Below are 21,851 nucleotides of genomic sequence, written 5' to 3' on the forward strand. Positions count from 1 at the left end.
TTATATATATTTTTGTACTTTATTTTTTCTGTTATTATACGAAAAAAGAAAATTGTTTTTAATTATGTTTAATAAATTAACTTCCATTTTATATACTATGTTAGAACAATACTTTCCCAAATTATTTACATTAATATAAATTTTTATTAGCCGATAATACATTTGAATTATTCGATTTCTTCTTAATTAAATTTAACTACCTTTTGGAGGGGCGTGGCTTGGCCGCAATGGAGTGAGGCTGTGTTTGACGCGAGCTCCCGTTGAACCTCTATTTTAACCAAAACGTAAGGTGTATTCCTTTCCGTAAAACAGTGAACTATTACTGAACTCCATCGGATAGTGGAACAAGTCCACGACAGGGCCCTGATGGACACGAGGCTGAAGAAATTTAAGTATACTGAAACCTCCAAAACAAGGCCCAATACCTCCTCGGACCAGAGTGCTGCCAAGAGCCCAGCTAAAGTGACCCCGCCCTCACCTGCGCCGCGTGAGATGGACGTAGAAGTATTGAAATCAGAAATCCTTCTCTCTCTGAAAGCGGACATTTCAGCGGTGATAAAGTCGGAGTTGAAAAATGCTCTCGCTGACGACTTCGAAATGCTTAAGAATGAGCTGAAGGAGGTGAAAACGGAGATAATAAATAACACCGCGGCGCTGAAGTCTGAGATCGACCAGGTGAAAGTTAGCATCAAGGAGGTAGAGGGGGGGCTATCAGCTTGGTCAGATGAAGTGGCTGCTTTACAAAATTCTGTGAGCGAGATGAAGGCAGAAATGGCAGAACTGAAATCGAAGTGTGAGGATATGGAAGGGCGTATGAGGAGATGTAACATAAGAATCATTGGTGTACCCGAAACTCCTGACTCCAGCACTACAACCTCTGTATCAAAGTTGCTATCTGAAGTGCTACAGTTGGATAAAGAGCCGTTAATCGACCGCTCGCACCGGAGCTTAGGGCCGAAGAAGCCGGGCGGAAAACCTCGAGCCATCGTTGCTAAGCTTCATTATTACCAAGATTGTGTCCAGATACTACGATGCGCTCGCACCCGGGGTCCGCTCCGTTTCAACGGGGAACCAATTACCATCTTCCCGGACTACACGGCAACTGTGGCTAAAGCTCGGGCTGCATTCACAGAGGTGAGGAAACTGCTTCGCGACCGACAGGGGGTCCGGTACGGGATTTTGTTTCCAGCGCGTTTTCGGGTCACCTACAAAGGGGAGGACAGGGAGTTTACTGATCCGGACAAGGCTATGACTTATGTCAAGAAGAATATTCTCCCTTCCACGGAGGCCGCAGAATGTTCATGAGACTGATATTTTCAACTGAGCATAATACATCTGACGTTCTGTGGGTATGGTAAACTTGTATATTACTATGCCAGATGTCATGAGGTACTAGTTCACAACACAATGTTTACTTTTCTCTGTATACTGTCCCAATGTTGACCACCTTGAACAATGTGCCCGTAGACTGACAAACTATCTTTTTTGGATCAGCTTGGTTTAGCCCAAGCTAAAATGAAAGGCATGTTGCCTCTGTTCCTGAACATTTTTTTTTTTTTAGGTCACTTATGTCAGTCATAGATGGCTTTCTGTAGAGAGTCATTACACCTGATTTAATGTTATTTAAGGAAGCTAACGCAGTTTAGTCTTGATTCGCAGTGTGATAAATATATTTTATATATAGGTTTACCGAACATATTACTGAATTGTTTTACTCTACACTTTACCATCTCTATTTTATTTTTGTTGGAGGCTCGACGGGAGCCTGAGCGCTTGGCTTTAGCGTTCCCAACCACAAGCACTTAATGTGTGGATTTTTTTCTGAGGGTTGTTGTGATCACCTTGTTCATTTGGGTGATGAGGAGGGGAGGGGGGAGGGCGGGACTACTGGACCAATCTACAAACTGGTGCTATTTTGCCAGACTTTTATTTTATTTTTGTGTACGTTTGTTTTTTATGTTCTTGTGTCTTTGGGTTTCATATATGGTGCTTACCTCTCTGTATACACAATATGGCCAATATAAATAATACAAGAGGTTATGATGGTTGCCCTGTTAACTTCATAAGCTGGAATGTCAAATCACTTAATCATCCAGTGAAATTGAAAAAAGTATTCTCGCACTTAAAACAGCTCAGTACAGATATTGCATTCTTACAAGAGACCCATATACGTGCTTGTGATAGCTCTCGCTTGGTTAGGGGATGGGCGGGCCAGGTGTATCAATCAAATTTTTGCTCAAAGGCTAGAGGTGTTGCTATTATGATAAGTAAAAAAGTACAGTTCACGGCATCTCATGTGCAATCTGACTCCGCAGGGCGATATGTCATTGTGGTAGGAAAATTATACTCGCTCCCAGTTATTTTAGCCTGTATATATGCCCCGAACTGGGATGACTCTACATTCTTCACAAATTTTTTTTCTCATTTACCAGACCTATCATCACATCATCTTATCCTCGGTGGTGACATTAACTGTGTACTTTCTCCTCTTTTAGATAGGAGTATTTCTAAGAGGACATCCCTGACGAAGTCAGCTCACACTATTCAGCTCTTCCTGAAGACCTATGGTGTAGCGGATGTGTGGCGGTTTCGCAACCCCACCTCTAGGGCGTACTCATACTTTTCCCCGGTGCATAAGACGTATTCACGTATTGATTACTTCTTCCTGGATAAAAGTATTCTGCATCTCACGAAAGAGTGTGATTACGGGGCTATGGTCATCTCGGATCATGGTCCCTTAATCATGAAAATGTACATTCCTGATACACAATCTACATATCGTGCATGGCGGTTCAATCCTCTGCTTCTGTCAGAAGATGAATTCACTAAATTCATATCATCTGAAATTAAAGTGTTTCTCGACATCAACCAAACCCCAGGGATGTCGTCATCTACTGTATGGGAGTCGCTAAAGGCGTATTTAAGGGGTCAAATTATTTCATACTGTGCAAATAAAAGAAGGGCCAACACTGAACGTATTAAAAAATTATCAGATGAGATATTAGAGTTAGACAGACTGCATGGTTATACCCCTTCAGCAGATGTAATTAAGAAACGCTTGTCATTACAGACAGAGTTTGATCTCCTGTCTACCAGACATGCTGAATACCTTATTTCCAAGTCAAGACATGGTCATTATGAACATGGGGAAAAGTCCGGCCGAGCACTTGCTCACCAGTTGCGCCAAAGAACTGCTAATCAAACAATTCCTGAAATTAATGATGAATGTGGTCTAAAATGCACTGATAATGAGAAGATAAATTCCTGTTTCAGAAAATTCTACCAATTATTATATACTTCAGATGGACCCAACAATCCTGTTCTCCTAGAAGACTTTTTTAGATTCCTAGAGATGCCTTCTGTGAGTGTAGAATTCTCAGCTGAACTAGAAAGGGATCTCTCAGTTAAGGAGATAGTGTCAGCAATCGGTGCCTTGCAAAGTGGCAAATCTCCAGGGCCAGATGGCTTCTCAACCGAATTTTTCAAAAAGTTTTCTGAGGAGTTATCTCCTCTGTTATTGTTAGTATATCAAGAATCTTTAGCCAACAACTCTTTGCCCCCAACCACGCGTCAAGCAGTAATTTCTCTATTAATTAAAAAGGATAAAAATCCCCTCAATTGCGGTTCGTACCGCCCTATTTCATTGCTGAATACAGATGCAAAGATTCTGGCCAAGATTTTGGCGCGTCGTCTTGAAAATATTATCCCCTCTATTATTTCGTCTGATCAGACAGGATTTATAAAAAATCGTTATTCATTTTTCAATATCAGGCGTCTATTTAATATCCTATATTGTCCCACTCCACATGATCCTGGCAATATTGAAGTGGTGTTATCCCTCGACGCTGAAAAAGCGTTCGATAGGGTGGAGTGGGAATATCTTTTCAAGACTTTAGAAGCGTTTCATTTTGGCCCTAAATTCATCTCCTGGATCAGACTCCTATACACGCTCCCAGTGGCTGCAATTCGCACCAATAATAACTTATCTACCTACTTTGAACTGAAGCGGGGCACAAGGCAGGGGTGTCCTCTTTCACCACTTTTGTTTGCTGTTGCACTTGAGCCACTAGCATTAGCCCTGAAGCAGTGCCCCACCATCAAGGGGATACACCGGGCGGGTTCAGAGCATAAAGTGTCACTTTATGCAGATGACATGTTATTATTCATATCGGATCCCCTCTCCAGTCTTCCTGAATTATCGAGTCTACTCACAAAGTTCGGAAAAATATCTGGCTATAAAGTCAACTTTCAGAAAAGTGAACTTATGCCTATTTCTTCTGTAGATAGATCATATCTTGGGTCAATCCCTTTTAAATTTAGTCCTAAAAAAATTAAATATTTAGGTATATGGGTCACACATAACCACAAGGATCTTTTTAAGGCTAATTATCATCCCCTCTTAAGCAGCCTTAAACAAGACCTTGAGCGTTGGGACCCTCTGCCTCTTTCCTTAGGAGGGAGGATCAATACGATTAAGATGAATATTCTCCCTAAGTTTTTATATTTGTTTCAATGTCTTCCTCTTTATCTAACAAAATCTTTTTTTTCCAGTTTAAACAGTCAGATTACATCCTTTATATGGCATAAAAGGCAGCCCAGGATTAATAAAAATATATTACAGAGGCCCCGTGCAATGGGTGGTATGGCACTTCCAAATTTTATGTATTATCATTGGGCTGCTAATATAAGAGCACTGCTGTATTGGTTGAGAAATGATTTCACGGATGTCAATAGTACTGATTGGATGGCGCTAGAGAGGGCAACCATTGGATCTACCTCCCCAGCAGCTTTATTATGTTCCAAACTACCTTTAAAACAGCCTATCTCAGCCTTCACCAAGAATCCAGTGGTTATCCATTCAGTTAAAACATGGAATCAGTTTAGAAGGACCTTTAATCTCACTGATCTCTCACTTGAAGCACCATTGATAAAGAATCATATGTTTGTCCCATCAATGATGGATGAAGCTTTTAGTGTTTGGGCAGGAAATGGGATAGGTACATTATCTGACCTCTACATTAGGAATAGTTTTGCCAGCTTTATACAATTGCAACAGAAGTATGGTCTCCATAAATCGCATTTCTTCAGGTATCTGCAGCTTAGAGGTTTCGTGGCCTCTAACTCTGACTGTTTTCCTTTGAGGCCTTCTGAATCTCTGCTTGAAACAATTTTAAAATGTAAAGTTAACATAAAACAAGTAATAGGCAGAATTTATACATTGCTCAATACGTATAACTTGAATAGTCTTGATTGCCTTAGAATTAAATGGGAAACAGACCTAAATGAAACGATTTCAGAAGAAACCTGGCAAAAAATTATACAGCGCATTTATTCTTCCTCTATATGCCTCAGACATGCTGTGGTTCAATTTAAAATAGTGCACCGTCTTCACTGGACCAAAGATAGATTGTCTAGAATTAAAACGAGTATTGATCCTACGTGTGATCGGTGCAGACAGGCTCCTGCCACACTATTACACATGTTTTGGTTGTGCCCTAAGCTGCATAATTTTTGGCAGTCCATCTTTGAGGCATTCTCTGAAATATGTGGAAGAACAATACAACCATCTCCTTTGATTTCATTGTTTGGTGTGGCTCCGGTAGATGCCACCTTTTCTGGGCGCCACCTAAATATGATGGCCTTCTGCTCTTTGTTGGCTAGAAGGCTTATTCTTTTCAAATGGAAAGATGCTTTCCCCCCAACATATGGCCAATGGATTAGGGAGGTTATGAGTTATGTTCACTTAGAAAAAATTAGATACACTGTAAGAGGGTCCACTAGAAAATTCTATACAATCTGGCAGCCTTTTATCTCCTTTGTAGAAGGCATGGCAGCTATCAACATGTCTATGTAACCCAATTGTGTGTGCAATGCATATGTGTATGTATATATATATATATATATATATATATATATATATATATATATATATATATATATATTTTTTTTTTTTTTTATGGATGATGTCATTTTATTTTATTTAGATATTTTAATAATATATGTATGAATCTGCAGACTCATATCTGAGTATGTCTGGTTGCATGGTAATTTGTTGGGGTCCAGTACATGTGGGTGGCGGGCATTGGGGAGCTGTTTGGGTTGTTTGTATTTACAGGAACTAGACTTGACTATTTGATGTGAATATTGTTTATCTTTTGTTTGTTATCTTTGAAAATAAAAGAGACCTTGATCAAAAAAAATTTAACTACCTTTTTATGGTCAGAACATGACAAACACTTAAGGTTTTTGAATTCTTTACATTTTTTCCAGTCACTTATCCTTAACAAAAATAAATATCTTAGCAGAAAAAATGTATTTCTTAGTTTCGGCTTGTTCTTCTGAGTGATATTGTTTCAAATCATGAAACAGGTTTGTGTTGCCTAAATTGATGATGCGTATCTTCAGCACAGTTTGCAGTGCAGGCTGAATATGAATAACATTAGTGTTTTTTTCTGTTAGAAATGCACATTTTACATAAGCTTGTGTTATGTCCTTGCTTTGTGTTATTGTCCCTTTTTTTATTATTATTATTATTATTTCCCAGAGTCTCTCTTCTTCTTAACTTCCACCTTCCTAGTTCCTGTGATGTCATTAACCAGCTCTCAAGTCTGATCGGTGCCCAATGGCATAAAAGTGGAGAGTAAAAGCCACTCACAGATGGGATCCAGATGTAAATTTATTAGGGCCGGGACTTTAACGCGTTAATTGAGATTAATTAATTACACAAAAAATAACGCGTTAACTAAGATTAATTAATTACAGAAAAAAAAATTCCCGCATTTTTAATAACGTATTTTTGCACCGCGGAACGTTTCTCACTGGATGAGTTTCGGCAGACCGATCATACTGGAGCACCAACTAGCGTTCGCATATCACCGCAGCAGCACATCGAGCCTCAAGTATCACCTCAACACAAAACATATAGCAGCTAGCGTGGACTTTACACTTTATGTTGAACTATGTATTATTTTGTTGGTGCAACTGGCAGTTTATGTTGAACTCTTTATTGTTTTGGCCAAGGTTATTGAGAGTTGGACTTAGTATGTTATGGCCTCTGAAGCAACAGAGAGATGTTTTTTAATAGTCAGTGTTTCCAATGTGTTCTGAATGTAATTGACAGTATTGTGTTTTACTTAAAAAACACTTTACAGAAGGTTCCAGCACCTATAAGCTTCCTGAAATTCTGAAATGTACTATTTCTAAATTGTTTCTAAATATGCTATTGCTACACTTCATGGCAAAAATTGCACTGGTCTGCTAGACTTGGTTGAACAAAAATAAACAATATTTTGTTGCTTAAGCTTATGTATTCAGTCATTATTCAATGGTATACTATAAATCCATGTGAAAAAAAAACTTCTCACTGTTCTCAGGTCAAATATTTATATGCGATTAATTTCGATTAATTAATTACAAAGCATCTAATTAATTAGATTAATTTTTTTTAATCGAGTCCCGGCCCTAAAATTTATGTTTGCAAAAATTGTTATAACCTCATTTTTATATGGTGAAATGTAATTATGGTGACCGTTTTACTAATATTAATCACTGGTCACATAATTAATGATGCAGTTATTTAGGTTTTGCCGCAAAACTTTGTCTCTGTTGTTTAAATGTGTTGTCCTCCTTAAAATTCAGTAAGTGTCTCTGCTTGCCATTCCCAAATCAAATTCATTTTCAACTTCCTGTGGAGCATGGCTAAGTGAATTAAAAAGCCAATTCTTCAATTTCAAGGAGGAGATATTGAGAATGTGCTTTCACTCACTGTGGAGAGCCCTCTTGACCTGGGAACTGGAGGTTTTGCTCCATGCGCTGGTAGTTGTGAATCTGCGTGGGGACTGGAATGGGTACAGACTGCCCATAGTTGCCAAAGTTACTCCCAGAAAACTCACTCGGCCTGCTGAGAATGAGGCGGGAATAAAAAGACGCGAGTAAAAGATTATGGAGCAATTAAGACTGACGGGAATCTTTCAGCACCCGATCAATGAAATAAAAACCTTTCAAATCTCAAAGGACATTTCTGGATGGGATGGGAACTATGAAACAGGCAGAAGCAGAGGCTGCATGTTGTGTGTGTCTGTTGGTTTCATGTGCCATATTTAATAATGAAGGAGAAAAGGACAATCTGTGCTCATCATAGATGCAATCCTCATGCCAATCTACGACTCATATTCTTTGTGGCAAAGGCCTTGAACTTCACTGACCCAGAAACCAAATACATACATATAAAATAAAATAAATAATTCCATGACTAGTCAACGATCATGACTCATCTCTATCTGCTTGCAAGCAAACAGCTGTAATGCCCTGAAAAGGTCATTTTGTTAGTCATTTTTTAGTGCCGTACATTCGTCTGGCTGTGATCTTACCCGCTGGGTCCTGGAGTACTGCTGTAGGAGGGAGAGCGTGGCGGGGTTTTTCCTTGACTGCACTGACCTCCAGATGCCAGAAGAGAACTCCTAAAGCATGAAAGAGATGGAGAAAGTTATAACAGTGGACTCATGTACTGTTGGGGAAACGTATCCCATTTAACCTTATCAAACTGCAATAAAACTCTAACCACTAGGCCATGACTTCTCCTAATTACATAGTCAGGACTAGTTACATAGTGAATAGTTACATTATGCAAGCTGTAAAGAGCACACAGCCTTTACAATTTTAATCTACGTTATTTAAAATAAATACTGTTCTTTAGAACTTTCTATTCATCAAAAAATCCTGAAAAAACATGTGGTTTAAACAAAAATATTAATCAGCACAGCTGTTTTCAGCATGAATAATAAAGTTTTTGAGAACCAAATGAGCATATTACAATGATTTCTGGAGAATCATGTTGCAAGCCTGGTTCAAATTTGCTTCAGCTACATGAGCACCACAGCAGCAGTGCAAATTGTAGGTATTTTTATAGTTAACATCTACATTTATGAAACTGGAGGTGGCTTTTGTATTAAAATGTCTGTCCTTAGGAATCAAACCCATAACCTCGCCTATGCTTTTGTCATAATAAACTTTTGACTTGTATGCAAATGACAGATTAACTTTTATAGTCAAGTAGGAAACCGATTTTTTATTGTCTGTAAACAAATCAGATTTTTTTTCCCCCTGTAAACTGTTAAAGTGAGCTCTTACCCACTACACATCAAACTGTCTTGGAGAACCTTTCCTGTTGGCATGTCACAAGTAAGCTCACCTAAAAAGACAGACAGAGGGAAAACAGATGATAAATACCCAGCATTCCACTTTAACAGGACAGTCACAATGTTTTTTAATTGAGGAGAAGGAAAGGCAATAAAATAGCCGGCAGGACAAAGTTCTTGCAGGCTTACTGGGGAAATGAGCTGGAACCATGACAAAATCATCAGTGTCACAGGACGAGTTCTTGCTACTGCTGCCACCTCCGCCACCTCCCGAGTCCTTCAGCAGGTATCCTGGAGAATCCTGGGTAGGGGATGCTAATGCCTTTGCACGGACCTGCTGGATCTCTGCAAGGGATTGCTACAAAATATAGAAGTGGATGAGTCCTGAGAGTGAGTGACTAGACATACAGCCAAGTATGGTGACCCATACTCAGAATTCGTGCTCTGCATTTAACCCAATCCAAAGTGCACACACACACAGCAGTGAACACACACACACACACACACACACACACACACACGGATCATTGGGCTGCCATTTATGCTGCAGGAAACAAACTCTCTAACCACTAGGCCATGACTTCTCCTAATTACATAGTCAGGACTAGTTACATAGTGAATCATTAATATCCAGTCCTGCAAAAAAATTATATTTAAAAAAAAAAAGACTAAAATATAATAAAAGTGGAAAGAAAATTGTGCCCCGATAAAGACATTTTACACAGCAGATGTTTACAAAATAATAATAATGACACTACATTTAATGGAATATACTTAAATATCATGTATTCTTCTTCATGGATTTTTTTGTTGTTGAAAAACTACAAAAATGTTTTGAAAGCAATTACTACTTAAATTGATAACTGAAATTAACACTACATTTTTATCAAATAAATAAAACTAAAATAAAAATACATTTCAAATAAATGCTTTTCTTTTAAACTTTCTATTAATCAAAAAGAAATTCTGGAAAAAAATGGAATCATGGTTTCTACAAAAATATTAAGCAAAAAAGTTGAAATTGTTGGGAATTGAAAAGTTCCCAATATTATTGTTTTACTGTATTTTTGATCAAATAAATGCAGCCTTGGTGAGATAAAAACAAAACAAAAAAATAACAACATGAAAAAAATCTTTCCTCACCCTAAACTTTTGAATAGTAGTAATGGAATTATATCAGTATGATTTCTTTTCTTCTAAAGCACCGACCTTTATACAGCATTCTGATACCATGAGACCCAGACCCAGATAATACAGAGCTGATTAACATATGGCTCCTACCACTGATTAGTGTTACAAGCCACCATAAAATGTTAAGAGAGTGCATCTTTGTTTGAGAAGGCAGCTGGCTGCTGTGCTTATTTATCTTTCTTGATGGGACAAAAACTCCTGAGACTCCAGCACTTATCTGTGCAATGAGCCAAAATTTATTTTACAAAAGAATTACTTGGACATGAACAGACACACACTTACAGGAGGAGAGGCCAGGTGTGAAGTTGATGAACTGCTGCATGAGCTTGCAGAGGCCGAGTTGGGAAAGCAAGTCACAGTCACTGGAGCAGCTGTGAAGAATACACAGACATGCACACATATAATATACTTTAAGATGGAGGGTACGTTCCATATATAGAGTACACTATGATGTCCGATGACTTTAAGCGGATCTTCTCAACCTTCTCAACTCTATCCTACAATTACAATCATGTAGTGTCATCATTTCAACATCTACGTAGTTTATATTCAAATCATTGTAGTAAAAAATAACATGACCTAATTTTAATTAAATGGATTTTAGATTTAGAAATGTCCCACATTTTGTAACCCAATAAATAAATAAACAAATAACCAAAACACCATGTGGACCCTTTTACAGCGTGGTGGGATCTCATTTCATGTTCTCAACAGTTACACAAATTGCAAACGTTTTTTTTTCTCAGTCATTCAACCATGTTATAAGAGATACTGTAAGAAAATATAGCTGCAAGCAGCAATTCGGGGCCAAGCACTGAAGGTGCAGCAAGCCACTACAAGCACTTACATGCACATTACACCGAATGGTCAAAAGCTCCACAATGTGCATCTCAAAAGCACAAAAAACTCTTAAGATTTTGTATATAAGTGTGCCACATGTTATGTGCCACAAAGATGAATATCAATATTCTGTTCAGTCATTTCTGTGCGGCTCTGTCTGAAGATCATCTGAGCCAATTTTCATAAGAATTTCAAGAAATGTACATTTTGAAGGAGTAGTGAAAAAATAAAAAATAAACGGAATACTGTACTTTTTTGCTATTGTACTTTTAAGCTATTGAATGTGAACAGCATGAGAAATCAGGTGTGCTAAGTTTCAAAGCAAAGGGGAAAAGTAAATTTTTGAACCAGTGGTTGCATTATAAAGTTGGTCCTTGGGGCCCCAAAGTTGGTAATTTCACTATTAATGGCCATCACCACAAGTGTGCCAAATTTCATCATTTTCCTATTAACAGTTCATAGGGCTCCCATAGACTCCCACTGGGGAAAAATAATACGACGGAGAAAAATAATGGATGCAATAGAGGGGCAACAGCACCTTCCGTGCGTGGCCTTTATCATTATTTTATGTCGCAATTGTTATATATATATTTCTTATTGTATTACTTTTTGTCAGTTTAATTTGGATGTTTTTTAATATTTATTGATAGAACAGAGTCAGGGTATTACACCAAATTTCAGTAGCAGGAATGCTAACCTGATAGAAAATAAAATAGCTTAAATATATTTTAAATAATAATAAGTCAGAACATTGTTTTAAAGGGCAGTGCAATAACTCACACTTCTTCATAGAGGAGCTTGCCTCCAAGAAAGGGTGTCTGAAAAATTCATCTACAAAAACACAAAGATTTCACAATCAGCTTAAAAAGATTGCACAATGAATTAATGAAAGTCATTGCCAAAACTAAACTTCTAAATAACAAACACTGCCTTATCATCTAGTGGGCATAGACACTCAGGATACTGACCAAAGTCCATACGGTCCTTATGATTTCTCTGCAGGAGGCCAAGCAGCAGCTGTCTGAGATGGCTGGAAGTTTCTCTGGGAATGCTGTAGAGAGAGAGCAGGAAAGAGAGTGACTTTTACACATGGTGTAGCAGAATAGTATTATTAGCTATTAGACTCAATAAGAGATGCACTTACTTTGGGCTAAGAGTTTTATTTTTCTCATAAAACAATCGGAGGTCCTGGGGACTACTAGCCTGATGGATGGACGGACAATCATAACAAAATTAACATAGCACAAAAAAAAAAAAAAAAATTCCTAATGACAGGACAAAGTTCCTAATCATATCTCACACTTAAAAATGTCTAATTAAGTCGAAGTGCCAGAATGGTACACACCTGAAATGGAGCCTTCCCAGTCAGGCACTGAAACACAATGGTCCCTATACTCCACAGGTCAGCCTTGGCGTCGTAGTTCTGTGACATGATAACCTCAGGTGCCTGGTGAATGGCATTTCAGGGTTAGAATCACAATCATGCATATGTATGTAAAGTCTGAGAAGGAACTGTACAATTCATACCATGTACATGGGGGACCCACAGAGTGTGGCGGCCATCATGTTGTTCTGGAGGTACCGTGCGAAGCCAAAGTCAGCTGAGGAGATCGAAATAAGATCTTAGAATCGGTGCTTGTGAAGCAATGCACTCTGGGTAATGGCAAATGAGTTTTCGAGTGGTTTATAATGAGTGATTTTAGAAGTCAATATATTGTTTTATTACAGGGATATATTTTCATATCACTGAACAATGTAATCACTGGCCTTAAGCCATTCAGTTTGCAGACAAGTTTGTCAGTCAATCTGAGATAGATTTAGAGGCCATTTAAAGTCAAATCCTCAAGCATAATGCATCTAGAAGGTTACAAAACAGGCTTGGTCTGCAAATGCCAGAACTCCTTGAATATATGAATGTGGAATCTAGAGTTTCTAATTCTTTGATGCAAAAACAATACAACAGATGGCCACACCTATCTTAATGCAGGTGTTGTTGGAGTGGGACTTTCGGCCTGCAGGATGGGACAACAGGATGTTCTGGGGTTTCAGGTCTCTGTGGATGATCCCTTTGGCCTGAAGGACCCTCATGGCCCCTGTGATCTGCTGCAGGAATACTCGGATGGTGTCTTCACTTAAAGTGCCCTTAGCTAAAACAGCATTAGAGTAAAGATGATTTCACCGGGGCTGGGCAACATATAGCCATCAAATGTTTAAAATATATTTATGAAGATTTAATTATTTACTCATTTCCATTTGGTACACATAAATTAAAATGATTAAATGTCTTTTTAATGTTTAGTGAAAAAACACTGTGGGAAATAAAACTACTTATGCTCACCAAGGCATTTATTTGTAAAAAAAAAAAAAAAAAAAAAAAAAATTCAAACTATTAAAACAATTTAAAGTTTTTTTTTTAATCTTACTGACCCCTGACATTTGAGTGTATCTTAACATTAAACTAGATTAATGAATTTATGTCTTGCATTAAAAAGTCAATCTCATTTACAAAAATCCATTAACATTTAAGTCATTTCAGCTCAAATTCATAAACAGCATGCCATCAAAAAGTAAAAAAGAGATAATGATTTATATTATATCACCTGGCCTTGACTCTGCACTGTTTATGCTATATACAGTCAATGTAACAACTTGTAACCAGTTTTACAGGCAAATTCAAAGGCAATCCTTCCAAAGTGCAATGCATATCAACTAAGATAGAGCCGCATAGTAATTCATTATTAATTCAAATGGGTTTTTAAAACATATCTACATAAATACACACCCGAAACTCTTCTGGCCTAACTTCCTGAGCTTTTAAAATAAACTGATATCACTTTTTTTTTCCATCACGTAAACCCTACACAATTATCTAATTATCTTCACAACCCTACTCTGTGAAAGCAGAATTTATTTCAGTCAAACACAAATGATGTATTAAGAGCGAACACGTAAATTAACAAAGGAGGCTGGTGTACTGAAAATCTACAGCAAAAAATAAAAAAGGGGTCAATGCATGATAAATGAAATGTGCCACTTACAGTGCAAGTAGTCAGCTAGATCTCCCCCATTGCAGTACTGCAGTTAAAGAAAGAACATTGATCTTTGTATTATGAAAAAGAGCACCACACAATGCTGTATGACAAAACCTGCATCTGAATGGGGCTTGGTTCACTGCACAGAGAGAGACAATTCAGATGCATATTAAAACGAGCCACTCAGTAAAGATGGGCCTTTATTTTCCTTTGTGCACCACTGATGGGATTCCCAGTGGCCCCAATCACTTTCCATGGAGCTTTTCTGAAAACTGACATGGTGGTGTGGCATCTGCAGGACACTGAGGTTCATAGCAACTGGAAAACTTTACAAATCCTCACTGTGTCACACAAAACAACCTGAATTCAGGTCTGTTTCTCTCTAAGGAGGTTGTGCAGCTGTCTTCCACTGGCCTCAATATATGGCTAATTGCAGGCATTACCAGATAAAAGACACACAAGATCAACAACAAAAGACACTGGGAAAACAGGGCCACTTACCTCCATCACTAGGTACACGGAGCTTGCAGTTTCCTAGAAAAGACACACGAGTAATTAGATTCAGCACCGGGACAGAAAGGTGGCCGAGACAGTAAATGAATTCATTTTCTTTAATAAGAATATTCAAAGGATCTATGCATAACATATCATGCTGAGACTTATGTGGGAATATGTTTACAGAGGGCATTGGAAACAGTTTTAACAGCTTATTTGTGTGCACTGTAAATGCGGTGGGCTGACACTAATCCCCAAATGGATTGAGTGTGTATTCTCTGCGCTGGGACATAATGGGCTAATAAAGGCCAGTGGGAGGGCAAAGGTCACAGGCTTCATTAGCACTGTATGTTTTCAAAGTTCAATCGTGCAACAGATTTTTATTCAAGGCAGCCACACAGCGCACGGCACTGAACCTCAATCAAACACAAGAGAGTACAGATACTGCTGATAACATTAAATATGAGAAATGCTAACCATAATGCTAGCATGTTTTAGTGCACGTTGAGTTGTTGCTAGAGTGTATAACAAGTTTTCTGTTAAAATTTAACAATGAGTTGAGTAGAGGTTAACCAATACAATATTAGAATGATATGTTATTTTGCTAACAAAATTAGAGATTGAAAGATTTTTTTTTATTAAGACAAAACTAAAATCAATTAGTTTTTGCAAATTAATTTAATTTGCTACAAATTAATTTAGTCATCACAATATTACAAAGTAACTTAATGAAGATTAAAGGGACAATAAGTAACTTTTTAGGTATTTTATTATCTAAAATCAATATTTTTATTCATAAATATGCCCTCAATGGTGTACAAATACCTATGCCAATGTTTAAACTAATCCTTGTAAATGAAGAATTTATTATCTTTATATACATGGGACGGGTAGGTCGACGGAGGCTTCCATGTAGTTCCGCCATCTTGCAAAACTATAATAGCAGAGAGGGACAAAAAGTACTAAGCCAACACGTTTCCACAACGCGTTTTCGGTCAGAGCCAGAAACGCAGGTGCAGAGCATTGAGAGGCGCTTGAAACTGCACCGGCAAGTTTAAAAGTCTGGATTGCATTCTTATTATAGACCATACATATGCCGCGCCACAGGAGAAGAAAACATAGTCGCCAAAACAGTCAAAAATAGAACGTAAAAGGAAACGTGACCGTAGATTACAGAAAACAAGAGTTAATGTCGGGGAAGCTTTTTCTAGGTGGAAAGAGATAATGCTTGATTTCAAAAGAGACGCTGAAATGGCCAGTTTTCTTCTCGACAGGTAAGTCAGTGTTACAATCTATATTATAATATTTTTTTTTATATCTAACAATGCATATAATTCAGAAAATATAACGAATAAAGAAGACATAACTACTAATTACAATATTTCATGTTTTCCACAGTCAGTAATTCATACTGTAACATTCGTTTGTTAGTTGTCATGTTGCAGTTTGTTTGAAATAACACACCTGTTCACCTGAAGGAAAACTCGACGAAGTGCTATTAGAAGACATCCTGTCAAAGCTTTTTGGTACATATCGCCTACCGTAGATGCAACGCGCATTTGAAAAAGCGAGGCGCTGGAGAGCAAAATTAGTTTGAATGCAAAATAAAATTTCACCACTAGATGGGAGTAATTCCTACTTACTGTCCCTTTAATATTAATTTTTTTGAGATTTGGTCTCTTTAAGATTTCATATTTGTGTTACGAAATAATTTGAAAGATCAGATCAAATATTAACTAGAAGTGTTAGATGACAAGCAAAGGTAGTCTGAATGTAAAAAAATAAACATGCACAATTTTATTTATGTATAATTAATTTCATTTTATGATAGTTTTATCTATTGTAAAATGTATTATACATTTTATAAATATATGCTGAAAAATAAATACATCTCTCTTCTGTGTAACACATTCCAGGTGATCATGGTCTTCCACTGAAACATTTTTCTAAATATCTTCTTTTCCACAGAAGAAAGCAATCCATACAGGTTTGGAACAAATAACTGATCATTTTAAATTTATGGTGAAGCGTGATACCAATAAAAACGTTGTTTTAGCTAATGCTTTTGAAACTGTTGCTCCTTTTACAGACAATTGCTAAGCAGCAATGTCAGTAAATAGGCTCTAGGGGAATGATTAACATATACACACACACACACACACACACACACACAAACACCAGATATTAGAACAGAACTGTCCTCAATACATACGAACTGACAAAAAACAAAACAAATGCATGAAATCTTCTTATAACCATGCCAAAAGGCCAAAGCAATAAATATTCAACTATCCAGACAATCAGTATCAGAGAGGACAGGTTGCGTTTGCTTTCAGGTCAGCTTTTATGGCCCCATAATCCTGTCATTTTCCAGAGGCCTATAAAAAAAAATACAGAGTAGCCCACTTGGAATGACCCCATCACTTAGCAACAGATGACCTCCCCCTTTCTGGTGTCCGCCTCAACCAATCAGCCGAATCGACTGATCCGTGACTAGCATATGCTGCTGACTCAGCGTTGCTGAAGTTTTACTTTCTGACAATGAGGAGTCTCTTGCCGGATGTGCAGTCAGACTGAAACTATGTCAAACATCGCTGTTTAATGACAACTAGTGCTTGAACGAGCTTGGCAATTCAGTTGGGAAAATCCAACAGCCTCAACATCACTCACAGACAACTTGGTGCCTAGATGATTGATGGTTATGTGGGTGATAAAGTGAGCTATGCTTATGATTACAGCAGACCTGTGAGATCTGCTATGTTGAATTTAACCACAGAGGCAGTGGAGACCATACTAAACTGGTTCTGGAGAGGAGTTTTTGTTATTTTTACACAATTGCTTATTTGCTCAGGTCATTTCAAACGCAACCCTTATATTTTGCACTTGATAGTTGAGAACCAACTTTCACAGTTATCTATACATTTTTATAAATAAAGGTTGCAAATGTTGTTGTTTATTACAGCAATGCCATAGAACCCCCTTCCTCAAATCTTGCCCTGGAGATCCAATGCACTGCAGTGTTTAGCTCCAACCCTGATCAAAGTCACCTGTCTAATGATCCCAAAGACATTAATTGGCATTGATTAGCATGCTCAGGTGTGTTTGATTAGGGTTAGAGCTAAACTCTGCAGGAAAGTGGATCTCGAGGTCCAGATTTGAGGATTCCTGCCATAGAAGAACCATTTTTGGTTCCCCAAAGAACCTTTCAGTGAACAGTTCTTAAAAGAACCAACTTTTTTCTCAGTCTGAAGAACATTTAAAAAATCTAAATAAGACGTTTCCATGGATGTTAGAAAAGTTTTCTTTATGGAACCATAGATGCCAATAAAGAACTTTACATTTTAAAAAAAAATTATTTTTCTAACTAAATGGCCCCAGTACACTACTAAAACAGCTCTGCTCAAAAGCTTGTTTCTGTGTTTGAAAGAAAAAGATGTCCAGATTAACTCTTGCAAGGTTCATCCTCCACAAATAAGCACAAGTTTGTCACATGTGGCAAGAGGGCAAGCAGCTCACAGAGCAAGAACTTTAATGCCATTCAATTCACAGACAGTCAACACAGCAGAAAGAAATGTGACTATCCAGGAGATGTGAGAAGAGGTCAGATCAGAGAAGTGTGCGGTGGTAAATTTTGAGCTGAAGCATCTCTAACATTAGTTCTTTTAAACTTTGGCTTATTAAATAATAATAAATAATAATATAAAAATAATTAAATAAGAACTTATATATATATATATATATATAATTGTTCATAACTTTTTAAAATCTAATTTAATAACACAGGGATTAACTATAGCCAAACAAATTACTATGGACATCAGCTCAGAAGTCAGTAACAAACACTGTATTGAAGAAGATTTTTTGAAGCATTAGCAACTGGTTAGAGGTACAGTTTGCATGTCTATTGTACCCCCACTGGCTTTTACTTTCAAAAGTAAAAACACTCCTGACCTCACGATGACCCCAGGGCAGACCAATACCGAAAACCAGAGTGTTTGAAAAACATGTCAACATTTCAATGAAACCATTTCTCCAGTCTGGCTGCACAGGTTCCACTTGCAACGTTGCAAGAAAGGCTTTTATGTTCTCAGCATTACACATTAATATAAACTTTGTAATCTTTAGGCCTTAGTATATAATAAGATGTAAATTTGTAACCAAGACTCCAATACCCACAATGCCCTGCAACAGAGCTATTAAAAACAAGTGCACATGTCATGTCAACAGAAGAACATGTGACTGTTTTTAACCAATCAATGCAAAGGAAGCCATGAAACAGCCTTGGGGATGGTAAAACATAAATTTGAACCTTTTAAGCCCATAATACCTAGTAAAATATTTTTTATTTAATACATTTGAAGGATTACAGTTGTAACCACTTTCACTAGATGACTGCATTGAAAACTGTCCATCCACATATCTGCAGAGTAATTTCATGGACAAATCAACATACCTGGAAGTCATGCAATGCAACAATGTTCTCATGTTTCAGTTCCTAAAGAAAACAAATGAGAATTCATATGCACACAAATGTGTTATTATTATGTTCTGGAAATGCAACAAACTGCCAATACAAACAAAAAGTACCTTTAATATCTTGATCTCCTTCCCCAGAAGAGTCTGAGATTTGGCCAAGTTCTTCTTGTTTATGCATTTGACTGCAACTTCCCAATCATGCTTCTGAAAAGTTTAATGACTTTAGTTGTTAACCATAATCATCTTGTAGTCTATATTGTATTAAAAACATATCTGATTATAGACATGCCCGTGCATGCCTATTGTCAGATCCATCGTTTCACCATCTCTGATTAACTGTCATATCTAAAAAGGAAAATTACACATTTAAAGCTTGAGAATGAATTATGTAATGGGTTTTCATGGATTCCATATCGCCCAATAATACTACTGGACTGGACTGGACAATCTCTGATTCTAGCCTCCATCTGTCTGATTCTAGCCTCCATCTGTTGTGCTCGAGGCCTTTAAGGTGGTATGTCAGTCCTGCAACTAGTATATTTATATAATACACAATGACACCAATGCATGCAGACGGAAACAATGCAATATACATTTTTAAATGATATTTTCTCACCTCTCGATGTCTGCCTTTGAATACCACAGCGAAGGCACCGTGTCCTACAAGGTCCTTCCTACTGAACTCGAATTTCCCAACGGTCTCCATCTCCCGCCTGATCCCAAATATTGCAGATTGACTATTTATGTGAAATAAAGCTGGCCCACAAATATCCTCTTTCTGCTTCCCTCTTCTCCTCCGTCTGGACGAGGCTGTTGGAAAGTTGAACCCCACTTCTGCGTGCCATGGGCAGCCTTTCCAAATAAATACTCCTCTCCTTTTTCATGATATCCTGGAGGTGAAGAGATCTACTCCTTTTAATCATGAAAGTTTCCCATGTCGGCTTGTCGTATCTGGTAAATAAATAAAATCGAGCTACGCTAAAAAAAAAAAAAAAATACTGACGTTACCTTAAAACGCTAGCGATGGGTTTGTTTGTGTACATCCGATGTTGTCAGCTCTGCTAACATCCTCTCCTTCGTTCGTGGCTACACCAGGCTCGCCACTGTATGTAACATGGTTGTCTTTTCACCAAATATCCATGAGATATCTGAAAAGCTCGAGCAAGATTTGTATAATGTATATTAGTCTCAACAAAGACCTTAATTTAGTCGAGGTCTGCAGCGCTGCGCATGCGCGCTACTGTTTCAACCAGGCTCGGTGTTGACGTCAAGGAAGCGATGCCACGGGCGCGTCACAGTAACACGAAAATAAACAAAGCAATCTAACATGAAACTAAGTGTCATGAATAAGATGGAAATTTCGTTGATAATTTTGTATTTGTATTAATATTAGTAAAGCAGTCGGGTTGTTCTGTCAATGGGTTGACTGTTGAAATGCAGGACTTTTACGGAATTCACTTTAACAGTAAATTAGTAACACTTTAGCGGTTTTAATATATATATATATATATATATATATATATATATATATATATATATATATATATATATATATATATATATATATATATATATATATATTTACTGAAAACAACAACAACACTGAAAACGACTCAAACTGACAGGAATGTTGAAAAGAGTTCATCCAGAAAACACAGCAAAAACACTGTGATAACAGCAAAACTGCAACGAATACAAGCAAATAGCAATTCACCTTGTGTTTATAGAATTTTAAAATAGCCTAGTTAATTCGAAACTTTGGAAATATTTTAATAACCATATTTTCGAAGTGTAGTTATTCTGTAGAATAGAGTACTTCAGCTGCCATCATGTGGAGTAGTTTGGAATAGCAAAATTAAACTTTTAATGTATGACAAAGTTGTTTAAAACATTTAAAAGTTAAAAATATTTTTTGTCTAATTTTCCAGTACATATATTGAAGAATTCAGATGCAAAAGCCTCTAAGTGCTGTTTGAAATTTTCATCTAAAATTAGCATTTTTTATCAAGCTCCCACATTTATTTCATTTTAATGGCATAGAAAAGGACATATACATTGCCATTAAAGTAAAATCATTGAAACTCATTTTAGAAGAAAATTTTAGATGGCACAGGCTTTTGCATCTGAACTCTTCTCTCTCTCTCTTAAACACACACACACACACACACACGCACACACACACGCACACACGCACACGCACACACACACATCCTTAAAACAAGATGAATAAAATAGTTTCACAAAAACTTGTCTTATCCATTTATTTTCCAAACCCTGACACTGGGCAGTGTTTCTATGTGATTCTGAAATTTGTTGAAACAGTCTGGGAATTTCATATAGACTGTTTATTGAATACTAGGAAAAAGATGAAAACAAGCAGTTGAAAGAAATGACCTTCCTCATTCTTTACTCTACCTGCAACGAAAGAGAGCCGTGCATTCACTGCAAATAACACAGAAGTGGAAACTGAATACATAGGATAAGTTTTTGCTTTATTAGAAAGTAAATGTCTCATAGCAAGTATACAATATGGCATGAAAGCAAAGTGCAATATTATCTTCATGGTATGTTAATAAAAAAACAAAATGAAACACTATACAGCTAAATGCATTATGTACCATGTATTTTGACACAGTAGCATGGTAATGCCATATTTGTTTGGACATTTAGCATGGTACTA

General features: G+C 37.3%; 1 protein-coding gene across 6 annotated transcripts in view; it reads right to left on the minus strand.

The window, feature by feature from the left end:
- The window catches only part of LOC127941749 (serine/threonine-protein kinase ULK1), a 28,055-nt gene extending 7,617 nt beyond the window's left edge, over positions 1-20,438 (minus strand). For 2 of the 6 annotated variants that reach the window (XM_052537120.1, XM_052537119.1), the window contains exons 1-17: positions 20,180-20,437; positions 19,788-20,061; positions 19,283-19,375; positions 19,149-19,190; positions 14,702-14,734; positions 14,207-14,243; positions 13,142-13,315; positions 12,696-12,769; positions 12,514-12,615; positions 12,313-12,371; positions 12,137-12,219; positions 11,949-11,999; positions 10,611-10,699; positions 9,327-9,495; positions 9,130-9,190; positions 8,370-8,459; positions 7,766-7,897 (exon numbers count right to left, since the gene is read on the minus strand). In XM_052537120.1, the coding sequence (XP_052393080.1) occupies positions 7,766-7,897; positions 8,370-8,459; positions 9,130-9,190; positions 9,327-9,495; positions 10,611-10,699; positions 11,949-11,999; positions 12,137-12,219; positions 12,313-12,371; positions 12,514-12,615; positions 12,696-12,769; positions 13,142-13,315; positions 14,207-14,243; positions 14,702-14,734; positions 19,149-19,190; positions 19,283-19,375; positions 19,788-19,877 (1,379 nt within the window). In that variant the 5' untranslated portion in view covers positions 19,878-20,061; positions 20,180-20,437. Of the gene's footprint in view, positions 1-7,765; positions 7,901-8,369; positions 8,460-9,129; positions 9,191-9,326; positions 9,496-10,610; positions 10,700-11,948; positions 12,000-12,136; positions 12,220-12,312; positions 12,372-12,513; positions 12,616-12,695; positions 12,770-13,141; positions 13,316-14,206; positions 14,244-14,701; positions 14,735-19,148; positions 19,191-19,282; positions 19,376-19,787 lie in introns of all 6 variants that reach the window. The other 4 variants (XM_052537116.1, XM_052537117.1, XM_052537115.1 and 1 more) reach the window with 4 other exon arrangements.
- Positions 20,439-21,851: the final 1,413 nt, after the last annotated feature.

Source organism: Carassius gibelio, chromosome A21, assembly GCF_023724105.1.
Source record: "Carassius gibelio isolate Cgi1373 ecotype wild population from Czech Republic chromosome A21, carGib1.2-hapl.c, whole genome shotgun sequence".
NCBI lineage: Eukaryota > Metazoa > Chordata > Actinopteri > Cypriniformes > Cyprinidae > Carassius > Carassius gibelio.